Genomic DNA, 12,498 nt, shown 5'->3' with positions numbered 1-12,498 from the left:
CTAGGCTGCTTACTGACAAGTGCCTTTTCCTTGAACCTTTGCCCCACTTGGTCCTGCTGCTTGCTCTGCCGCTTCAGTTATTGGCTTATGCATAAATCTCCCACACATTCATGTACACAGCCCTTAAATGCATATCAACAACCAGGTATTTGCTTCCCTGCTTCAAAAGACCTCTGTCCATGTCTCCTGATTGATGTAGGCGTCTTATTTGTTGTGCATTAGGGGAATAGGAAGCTCAGTTCATCAATGTGTCTTTTTGAGATAACACCTGTAAATCATGTTAAGCGGACATCTAATCTTTTAAATAGAGTGGGATCTTTTGACCTCAGGCAACTGATTGATTTGCGTTTTGCTAATGAATTGGAGCTGTGCTTTGGACTATGAGGATGGGAAGGGAAATCATGGCAGAGCCGTTTGGAAAGTAAAATCCTGCCAAATGTTGCAGTAAAATATATCCAATGGATTTAAAAGCAAACAAAAAAAAAGTACTTGGCAAAAAAGTAGAGTTTGGTCAGATTGAACTAAATCCTTTGAGCTGCTTTTGCTTTATGACCATATGAGACAAAAAAAAGGGACACCAACCAGAGAAGATCACTTTATTACCCAAATATATATATATATATATAAAATATAATGCATATATTAACTTTCAAACAACCAAGCACTTGGCTCCAAACGTATAGTTGTACACACTCTGCATCCAGTCTTCCTCACGCATCCACCCTCCCCCAACCAGTTGGGCTCTTATCCTGTTGTGGGTCACATGCCCAACCCCTCCTGACTTTGGTCAACCCACAACCCCCCTACACTAAGGTTTCCCCACCACTAGCAAAGCTTGCTATCGTTAAACTCCAGCGGATTAGTTGGGAGACTCAGCAGCCTCCTCGGCCCACCCTGGACGTCCCCCTACTCAGACGTTTAAAAGCCAGAGCAGGACAGGACAGGGGAGACTGCCGGAAAGAAAAGATGGGGACACGAGCACAACCTTCACCAGATGAGAACATTAAATAAATCCTAGAGGCAGAAATAGAATAAAGTGGATGTCTTTCCAGCAAAGGGCGCTTTCAAGGCCTCATCCGCATCCATTCCAACGCTCAAGACAGGATGACCAGTAAGCAGACGAGGACGTGGGGGCCATTTGGGGCCCTGCATCTGGGCTGAAGATGTGGGAGGCAGTTTTAAGGTAATAGGCAACAGAGGACAAATCTTTTTTTAGTCTTTGGTTGCAACAGTTTGGTTCCCCTTTGCTGCTTTTTATATATCCTCTTAAAGACTTGATTGCAGCCATTTATTTTATTTTTGTTGTGAAGATTAGGCAATGTCATATAGGAGCTCAGGACGAATTATTGTCCGAAAAGTTCAATGGAAATAAATATCGTATGACTTTCTTTCACTTGGTCTCTAGTTAAGAGTCATTGTCACTCAGACCACATCATCAGCTCATCGTCAAAACCGAGGCGTTTACAGCCGACCCGCTCCACTTGACTTTGAATCATTGCCGTCTTGAAGGGCCCTCTTCTCGGCAGGATATGGGAGACTTACAGCTAGACTAACAACAACAGCAGATGATGACGGCTGCCTGCAGATTTATAGCTCAGAATTCTGTCTGCACATTACTTAGTATGTGAAAGCATGTGCACACGCATCCATATTCAGTGTGTGTGTGTGTGTGTGTGTGTGTGTGAATAAGTAAGGCCAAGATGATGTAAACAGGCAGGAATGGCTTTTCAAGTCTGGACGTGTTGTTTGGACGGTCACGCTCAGGTTGATCCCACCACGGTCTGCAGGGTAAAGTTTTAGAGCTGTGTACTGTAAGCATTCATGTGCTACTCTCATTACCACAGCAGCGGACTGCACAGCTGGACCGAAACAGGCTTGCAGAGCCCGAGAGGAAGCTGTTTGCAGATCAATGCCCCCTTGTCTAATCATCCAAGCATCCAGCCACGCCTGGACCAGGACCTGGTGTTTTAATTTGGCATTTTTGAAGTACCCTCTCCTCTAGAAGCCTCAGCGACTGCAGGACTTGTTCCGATGAATCAAACTCTTGTTTAAGATGGCACATCTGGGGTCATTAACAGGATGCAGGGGAGTCAGTCTTTTGAAGTGGGATGTTAAACAGATAATAGGTGTCCAGGCTATTTTGGGAGCACCTTGTGATTAAGAGATTTTTGGGTCAATTTCAGGCCTTTTAACTTGCAAATTTGAGCACAGAATTATACCTTATTGAGCTTTTATTTTGGTTATTCTCTTCCATCACTTGCACTCAGTTAATAGCTCCTAGGACCCCTTTTACATCAGTCTCCTACTTTTGCTATTAGGGGCACTCATTTCATAAGAGCTCCACTAGGTTTGTGCGTCAAACCTTTATTCTTGCTTGTAATTGTGTCAGGAAATTTCAAAATCTGGCGTGCCTACTCCCTCAAACCAGCATCAGCCTTGGATTAAACATGCTGGTTATGATGTTTGTAGGCTGTCGAAAGAGGTCAGATTACAAGCTTCTGCGGAAGTAGGGCATCCATCCTCGCATCGGGGCAGCGTGCCTGCTTTATCTGGTTTGTGTCACTGGTGCTTGCAGATTGTAGTCTTAAGCCAAACAATGTGTAACTGACCTAATGGTCCCCATATAAACTTGATTCACAAACATCTGCCTGACTTGACACACATTTGTTTTGATGCCAGAAAAATATATAACAGTAGAAAATGTTCAATTTTATAATAGGTGTAGAGTGGATTTAAAGTAATTTCTATTAAAGAATGACTTGATTATCTTTTATGAGTTTATATCTGGATATTTTCACACTTAAATAGGACAATTTTTACAATAGTAGATGAAGAGTGTTGGTAATGATTCAGCACTACATGAGCTTGTATGAAGTCAGTGTTAATTAACTTTGACTGAGTGTCTCAAATAGACATTAAGTGCCCTGAGCCTACAGTAGCATCATCTAGTGGAATGGTTACCATCCCCACAATAAATGGTGTATTATGCTGAATGACTGTGTTCTTTTCATAAAAACCAAAGTTAAACTTTCATCATCCTCACTTTAAAATAAATAAATAACTAAGGATGAATCATCTGCGCGGTGGCATTTCTCAGGCATCTCATTAATCAAATGGTTCAAAGTTTGCGTTTGTGTTTTCATGCTCCCTTAACGCTTGTTCCATATGAATGAAACACCCAAATGATAAAAAAAAAACAGAAAAAAAAACAAAACACTCAAGTGAATATATTTCAGCTCATCTCTGTGTGGCCATGTCCTTCATTTAAATCACTCTGGTTCTGATCAGTCAAAGCCTCATGGACCATGTGCTCTTTGGACTACCCCAGGTTTGGAAACACCGCTATAATATTTGATGTTTCGACATTGCACGGTCATCCTTTGGGTGCCGTTTGCTGTCTGGTGAGCATCAGTGAATTGGCTCGGTTACTTTGAAGCACTGATTTACACATTTGTCTCTTGCTTGTATTCTTGGTGCATGTTGGGAGATTTTTAGGTGGGTGTCCAGGTAACATCCATGTGTAGCTCTTTGTTTTCCAGCATAACGCTGCTTTGTAAGATGATCAATGTTATTCATTAATGTTGATGCATTTTCTCTTAACTAATCACCTCATTGACAGGCTGTTTCAGCTCTCCTTGACTCCGTTGAGTTTCGCCCACCATCGTCGCCCCCCGACTCTATCTTGGCCCACCGCCTCTAAGTTCCCAAATGACCCTGTGTGGGAGACATTGAGGCTCCTGCTGTCATCATGACTAAGGTCTCCCACTGGGATGTCTGTATGTCTGTCTTTGTCCCACATGTGGACGGCACATGGCTGGAACTTATTGAGGAGATGCTTTGGCCAGTGGTGAACATGTGGGACAGCCGACATGAATTTGCACTCTAAATCCTTCCAAATGCAGAGAAACTCCAAGAGGGACAATTCTAGTACTTACAGTAAATGTGATCACCTCCATATGTCCCTTTTTAAAACATGCTCTTTGTAGACTGGTCCTCAATTGAACTTGGATGATTTGATGGATTCTGGTGTTGCAGTTTCAAGAGTTTCTAGCATTTATATGGTATTGCAGATAAAATAGGTAATTTTACTTCATTTGACAAAAAAAAAACACTGATATTAAAGGAGCATCCAGTGTAACAAGAGGCATTTTGTTTCCACAGCTGGTCAACAAATTTTCGGATGAAATATGACTGCCGAAACACACTAAACACTGCTGCCTCTTGATCTCCTGCATGTGTGTCTTGCTAAGGTGAAAGGTCACCAGTGAGAGTCATCGGTCACGAGGGCACTGACCTTTGTAACGCTACTCTGCTGCAGCATAAATGACTGATGTGCATGACTTTTACAGCACAAAAATGGACCCAACCTTTCATCAAAAGTTTCCCAGTGTTCGCTTCTATTGTTCATTTAGGTCACGTCCAACACAGGGTCTCCTTGCATGTTTTCTGCAAAACAAGTCTAAGAGGATAAGAGTGGCTTAGCACTGGGTTAAGCTAGGCAATCGGCCGGTGGGCGTACAAAAGTGATTTGCTGGAAGCGAGCCTGAGAAAAAGAATGGAATATTTCTGCGCTAAAACAGACAGTTTTGCGGAGGTTTGTCAAGTTAAGATAAGGCGATTGAGGCTGTCAATGAAGCAGTCACGAGAGGCCCCCTGATGGCCTCGATTAAGCTGCACAACCACGGTGATTGTTCTACCTATCACTTCCCCAGCTTTAGCATATTGCAATTGTTAACCAGTCAAATCTGATTAGGAGATTTCGGTCAACCTGAGCCTCTGACAGCGTTGCCGGAGTGAGAGTGTTAGAGAAATGCCAACGGTGTTTTCATCATTTGGCATGTTTTTCCAGGATATCCTGTGGAATACTCCAGTTGTACTCCGGGGTTTGGACTTTAAACAAGCATGTTTTGTCTGTGATTAATGGAATATTCATGACTTTTAAAAGTCACGAGCTTACAATTTCTAAAGAAGCTGCTGCTAAGGAATGCTGTTAGCTTGATTCACAGCAAGGGGAACCAAGCTACTCCTGCTTGTGCCGAGCTGTGAAATGTGCAAGACACGCTTCTAAATTTAACAAACAAGCATTTAAAAGCTGCGTTATTGAAAACGGGAGCATTTAGAACGGCGAGAAATCTGAGATGGCCTGCCGAGATCTCTGATCGTGCAACGGGTTTTCCTGGCATGCAGCCTTCGTGTTGGCTTTCCTTGCACGGAAAGTGTTGATTTTAATGAAGCCAAAGCCTCTTAATCACCAGTAAAGACCCACACAACTATGTGCACATACACACATGATCTGACAAAACAGGGGGATCCCTGTCCTTAGTTGTGCCTCATCTATGCAAGGCCATCACTATTTCCTGTCTGATCTGAGAGTACCAGCTTACTTGTCTCCCAACAGGGGCCCTTCTTCTTTAAAAGAGAGGGCTTAACATGGGACATATGGAAAAGTCTTTGCCTGTCAGATCACTGTCTTTGCATAGGAACAGTGGCGGATAATGACACGTTGGAGACTAAGCAAGTAGAAAATGAGAACAGGGGATGTGCTGTCGGGCTGACGCAGAAACTCGGCCACAGAGACTGACCATGCTGTCTGTCAATTGAGCGAAAAAGCACTCAGGCTTATATGATGACTGCATGGCCTATTTTAGCCTAGAGACCCACATTTCAGCAGTTGTGTCTAGGTCAGTTTACGGCGCTGTGAGAGGAGAGTGTTGAGTGTGCGGCTGGATGTCTCTGTACATGGAGCTCAGGGATGTCTGCGCTGTGTTCCTGGCTCTTTTCAGGAGAAGTAGCGGAGTTAAAAGTGGAGAAAAACTCAAGATGGGGTAAGTGTTGCTCATGTTATCGGCTTTTTTTTAGAGAAGTTTAGCATCCTTTGATCACTTCCAGGTCTGTGATGGAATTTGTCATGAAGCTGCTGCAGTGTCGACCGCGTGAAATAGTTTTGAATAAAACACGACTTCGTTTGAAGTCTTGATTCCATTGTGACTTGTGACAGCTGAATTGTAAGAAGGAAAAGACGGGAAGGTTTTCATTTGTTAGATGGAGGTTTTTGTTTTTTTTTTCTTTCCAGACGTCTCCGCTTTCACCTCTAATTGCCACGGTGTATTTCAGTGATGCATTGCTTTGTTCACCTACAAGGATGGCTGTTGCATGGTGCCTTCCTACAGTCTGAGTTTGTGTGTGTTTTCTGCATGTGAAGGGGAAGAGGGATGTGTTTGCCAAAGGATCATCAGAGCTTGTGGCCGAGAATTGATTGGACACCTAATTGTATTTCCTGGACTGCTGACGAATGTTTGAAATGCAGCTCGCGTGGCTCAAGGGTCAGAAGAGTCAGAATTGGCGTTTCCCGCCCCCCTTTTTTTCAAAACACACACACTCATTTGTCCTTTCTTTGCTCTCTCCTTCCCTGAGTGATGCATTCAGTTGGTTGTTGGCAGGCACTTTGAGATTAATCACACTATCACACTGAGCAAGTCTGTTTTTTTATTTTTATTTTAAGTACTTAGGCGTCATCTGAGACTTATATTCCATCAATCATAAGAATTTACATGTAAATAGGTTTGAGCGAGCTAGTTAGCTAGCTTGAGTTAGTAATGATAAATTACACTGTTTCTTGAAAGGGTGTATATTGCTGGGAGCTTGTCCAACTTGTGCCCTTAGATATGGATTTGTTGATTTTGGAATAAAACTGAAATAATTAGGAATAATTGACATTTCAATGCACATTAACCCTTTGATGCATCATGTCCACTACAGTGGACACCTATGTAAAGGTTGTTTTTTAGCATATTCATACGTAATACGTCATACGTATTTGCTATTTTGTCACTTCAGTGGACATTAGGAGAGTCACAAGAATAAATAATTATAGAATAATATTTTATATATACACGCACATGCAATTGCCAAGTTTATCTCAGTGATAAACAGGACAAGAAAATGATACTAGTCAATTTTCTCAGTATTTTTTTTAAATAAATAAAATAAATAAAAAGTAAAAAATAATGTTAAAGACAAAGTGTCTCTGTACATGTCTGTAGGAGTAAAATATTCCATGTATAAAATGTGGTATTGTTTTTTTTTTTCATAATTCATGCACCAGAAGGTTAAAGTTAGATATTTATGTTTGATATCCATATCAATTAAAATTCAAGTGGCTTTTACTTGATGGATTTAGTACTAATCATCATTTATACATCAGTATGTGGCTTACAGCCCCAAAAACCAAAACAAAAAATACATACCTATTATAGATATTGTATAATTTTGCCAAAAAAGGTTTCTGACTCTTCCTGTATTTAATTTTACATCCAATGCAACATGTTTTCTTAACTCTTGATTTTGTGCAGCGACGGTATGAAATTTGGGGCACATCAGAATTTCCCTCTGTTGCATATTTAGGAATTTCAGGCATTGCATTTATGAACACAAATTAAAAATACTTGGCATGCTCTGTGAGAGTGGTTAGGCTTTCATATGCTAGTGCAGAAAATCAGATGGAATCTTTCTGATACGCTACAAAAACTCAGGGTGTGTTATGTCACCAGAGGGGGGCAGCATAGGTTACAATTCAGCAGAAGAAGTAGTTATTCTCATTGGAAATGGCCCTTAAGAAGGGGGGAAAAAAAAAAAACAACACAACAGTTGCAAAGGATATTGACATTATTTAAAACAGAAAGAACTCTAATTTAAGAATTACATAAATTTACCAGAATATGCCAGAAAATTTATTTGGGAAGATGCTGGTTAGATATGAGTTTATTATAAGTTGAGACCAGAAATGGTAAAAAGGTAACATTCTTTCGGACTTTGCCAGGTTAGATACAATTAGCCTTTTAATGTGTATCAAGACTTATTTTCTTCAAGGCAAGTTTGTAGTTGTTGGACTGATGGTGATCTTAAATAGAAGCTAAAAATTGGGAAATTATCCTGACGTAAGGATTTTTTGCAAAGCAGAAAGTTAAGAAGAAAAAGTTGCAAATTTCTAAGATGCCTTTATATGTAAATAGTAAAACTAGGTTAGTAAATATAACAGTAATCTTTTGTTTGCAACAATTCATTTGTGTGTTTCTACTTTATTTTACATGACTTTGTGTATATTAGCCCATTTGCATGCACTTATGATGCATTAACCTGACTGCTTCATAATAAGCAGTCTAATGAACAAATGTATACATTTAATTCACAAATAGCAGAATTTTAAGATGCTTTTATAGATAAATAGTAGTACTAGTTAGGTAATTAAAACATTTTACTATCTATCATTTGCAGCACATCATTATACAATTTCAATGTTATTTTACATGAATTTGTGCATATAAGCTCATTTGTATGCACTGTTGATGTTTCTTTTTATCCTGATTGCTTTATAATAAGCTCTCTAATTAATGAAAAAAGAAATGCTTGCATCAGTCTTAAGCTTATTTATTTTTCTGGAACAGTGGATTTGTTATGTCCATGAAGTTATTGGAGGATACAGTGAAAAGTATGTGTGTTTACTCTTTCAAATTTCTTATTCTGAAACTATTAAACTGCCTTCTAGATTTATACAATATTTCCATCTACAACATACAGTATGTCTCAGGTTGCTTACAACCACCTCTAAAATTTAAAGTCACTCTCCTTCCCATTGAAAAAACCAGAACCTGTCCGGTGAGATCGCCTTCAGCAGCAGGATGAATAATGTGGCAGAGCTGTTTAGAAGCACAAGAGTGCTTTTCAGGTGTGCAGGAATGCTGCAAATCATTAAAACAGGAGAACAAAATAAAAAAAGAGACAAACTGAGGTATGAAAGTGTTTCTTCCCACTGTGCCACTTAATGATGTGATCCACTTTGAGGTGGTTTGTATGAGCTAAAAAAGCTATGCTAATTTCATTTATTCAACTTTACATTAATTGTGTTTTCATTTTGTTATGTGCAGAATTACACCTCCTTTGACTCCATCTGTTTGCTAGCTTGATTATATTTTCACTTTTTCTTTTCTTAGCCTAATTTTAAGAACTCCCTATGCACACATTATCTCACATTGCTCCTGGCAATATTCATTTAATATTAATGAATCAAATTATGAAGGAACTAAGTGTCCTAAAACATTAGCTCAGGTTGTGTTTCCGAGAATTACATCTTAGAAATTTAACAAATGACCTTGTGGGAGTCTTTTATCTGTATGACTTGTGTTGTGCTGCTACACCTAAAGGAACAAACTCTGCTCAAATCCCCACAGACCAGTTTGTATCCTGCTTTCAATACTGATCATACCTGTCCATGTAGTCCTTGACCTGGGGTCAGAATCTCCAGGCTTAAACTCTGCGTACACGTACGTCCTCTTTGCTCTATAGGTTGTGCTGATTAAGGCTAGCATTTAAAGCAGGAAGTAGAACAATTTACAACCATTACTGCATGCCTGCCCCTTTGACAGTTAAGTCAGCATCTAGCATCCTGATTACAGCTGGCTTTAAAGCTCAGCCTGAACAGATGCTCTGCATATAGCACTGTTCTTCCCTGTCCTGCCTCTCTGCCTGCACTTAATTTTACCTACTTCACTGTACAGCAGATATAACAAAACATATGTAAACACTGGCACATTTATCACTTTGGTAGAATATTTTTCATTCAAAATCTTGTTCTGAAAATAACTAAAATGTAATATACGCTAAAGCAGTGTTTTAAGGATTGTTAGCATTGCTATCAATGTGCCCACAGTGTATAAGCATGAAAAATAACACCTAAAATAGTTAAGTTTCAATTAAAAAACTATGTTTGAACAACAGTAGCAAGATTTAGGTTTGAAAGGATGTGACATTCAAAGCTATACTCAAGAAGTATTTTCTATCAGCTACCAGGATTTAAGCTAAATTAAGCTAGGTTTGGCTAAGCAAAGCTAGCATTTCATCACAAATCATGCAGTTTTAATTATGTATTTATTCATTGAAAAAAAAAAACAATCATGTGGGAAATAATACAGTTCATAGGACCTTTAAAATACAGCGGGCACCGTTCAAAGTGTTTGTTTATGCTTGTTTAATTTTTCAAGTACAGCTTTTAGGGCTGTATCTTGCAATGCGTGTGTGATTGTTTTCTTTTACCATGATCGTTATCAGACATTTCTCTTTAAATTTGTTCTGAACATCAAAGAAACACACAGAATTTGATGAGAATACAAGTGACAAATGATGTAATGCCTTGCATTGAAATAGTACAAAAGTGAAATTAGCTTGCGTCTTTGCTTTCTTGCAGCAATCTCTTTGATTCTGTAGGTGACATTTAGTTTTTGACAAATATACAAACTGTCGTGCTCCATGAAAATATTATGCTACTGATCCTGTAAAACATGATGAAAAGTCTTTTTGTTTTTCTAAGTCATACTGACTTCATTTTCAAATGACATTTTTTGTAAACTTTTTGAACTCGAAGATCTTCTCTCTGGGTTATTTTTTGAAAATGATCCACTTGTCCACACTAACAATTTCTATATATTATGTGCTACTTTTTGTCCTGGAAATTACATTCTTGTTCTGATAACACTTACTGTGCATGTGTGAATGAGTTTATTAAACTCATTCATGATTCATGAACTTTTTCCTTGGCTTAACAAGCAGTACAAGATTTTCTATCACACTCACAAGCACATGAGTCATGGTGACAGATGGACAAGGAAGGGTTGTCCTTGCTAATGCAAATGCTGTGCAACATACTAGGTGGAGAATGCTAGAGAATGGAGAATGTTTACTTTCTTTTTAGTTTCAACGTTGTCATGCAAGTCTTTTTATTTAAACCACAGAGGTTTAACAGCAGGGGAGTATCATTAAAGTCAGATCATTCCCACTTGACAGTGTTGAAACGCTACCTTTTGTCCCTTCATTAAAAAAGGTGCCTAATCTACGCAGCTCCTTAATGTTATTTTGTTTCATTGTTTCTAAGCCAGGTCCAGTGTTTTCACTCATACTGGATCTTGTGGTGTGGTAGATGGTCTGTGAATGTTACTCAGATGGAAAACGGTAGCAGACCCATTTTCATAAGCACCCTTTGGCTTCTGTTTTGCATGCAGTGTTAGCAGCACAACAAAGAAACACAAATTGTTTGGAACAGACCAGTCCTTGATGCTCAAGGACATCAAGGTGTGTGTATGTGTGATCACACCTAATTCCATTCATCAGCAGGCTTGCTTGCAGTGGACGCACCAATGAAATATTATACAATAAGTAAGACAGTAATATGGTTGGACATTTTGTACTAGGACGTATTCCCTGCAGATGGAAGACAGCAAATGTTGGAATCCATCCAAAAACATTACAAGTCTACCATCTTGCACTCCTGGCAAGGACCCAGCCTATTTCTCTTTCCATTTATACCGGGGAACCATTTGTGTATGTGTTTGTGTGGGCACACTTATGAAAAGTATTAAAAGCAACTCAAATTGGGGGATGCAATGATGCTTATCAAGAAATAAACTTCTTATAAGGTTTGAAGATCCCATTTCAGATGATTTCAGCAGGACCTAAGTGTCTGATAATCACTTTGAAGCTGCTTATGTCTCTGGCATCACATCATTTTAGGCATTTAAACTGAATGACAATTTAGATTGGGGTCACAGTTCACAGGAAAATCCTCAGCTTTAGATATAGAACAGGTTTTTTTTTTTTATTGAATGACCAAATACAAAGGCTATTCCATATGGACCAAAACTTTTTAATATTCTTTTGGTCCTAAATATATTGTTTAGGTTGAATTAAAGGTCACATTCATTTAAAATAGGTTATTTATAGTCAAACAAACACTGTGGTTTGGATTGAAATGATTATTTTGGGCGAGATATTTGTCAAAATGAGACAATGACACATGCAACTTTGTAATACCTAAAGTAAAGGCCCATTTACTCAAGACGTTTGGTCAAATGAACACAACGAGGCTTAAATGATGAAAGAGATGCATCTCTTGATTAACTCTTCATATTCTTCTCATCTCTTCATTAACCACATGCAGTTAATGAGCATAAAAAGAAGCTGACTCCAAATGAGTTACCAAAGATGAATACTGTTTGCATTCACTTGGTATCGCTTTCTCTCGAAGTGTCTGTTTTTTGAGGTTGTGGTAAAATCCCTGCTGACTTCAGAATCAGTTGGCCAAGGTCTCTGAACTCCTCACAGATGTAAAGATCTCATAGCTGGTGTACAATTCTCCAAATATTATCCTAATAAGCCATGATTCAGAATGAATCATCCTGTAAAAGTAGTAGTGGTTAGGTTATCTCTGGTCTTAACTTGCTAGTGTGCTCTGTGTGCAGGATGGAAGAGACGGTGCGGTCGCTGCTGCAGAATCAGGGCGTCCTGGAGCAGACTGCTGTGGACACAGTGGACATCATGAAGGCCTATAAGGTAAAACTAAGAGTGTACCTCTCATCCTTTGGTCACAACCACAGACTGTATTTCGAAAGATGGATGGAGCCTCGTTGACGTCAACTTCAGGCTTCTGAAGAGTTGAATTGAAGCTTGGTT

At 39.2% G+C, this 12,498-nt stretch overlaps 1 protein-coding gene across 1 annotated transcript in view; it reads left to right on the top strand.

Moving 5' to 3' along the window:
- The window catches only part of LOC306774021 (nck-associated protein 5-like), a gene marked incomplete at its 5' end in the record, with an annotated part of 155,014 nt that overhangs the window by 101,732 nt on the left and 40,784 nt on the right, over positions 1-12,498 (top strand). Inside the window, one exon of the mRNA XM_079263990.1 lies at positions 12,288-12,378. Coding sequence (XP_079120116.1) covers positions 12,288-12,378 — 91 coding nt within the window. The remainder of the gene's footprint in view (positions 1-12,287; positions 12,379-12,498) is intronic.

Source organism: Telmatherina bonti, assembly GCF_933228915.1.
Source record: "Telmatherina bonti genome assembly, chromosome: 24".
Classification (NCBI taxonomy): Eukaryota; Metazoa; Chordata; class Actinopteri; order Atheriniformes; family Telmatherinidae; genus Telmatherina; species Telmatherina bonti.
Note: the sequence above shows the minus strand (reverse complement) of the source record. Positions and strands in the feature narration are given on the sequence as shown.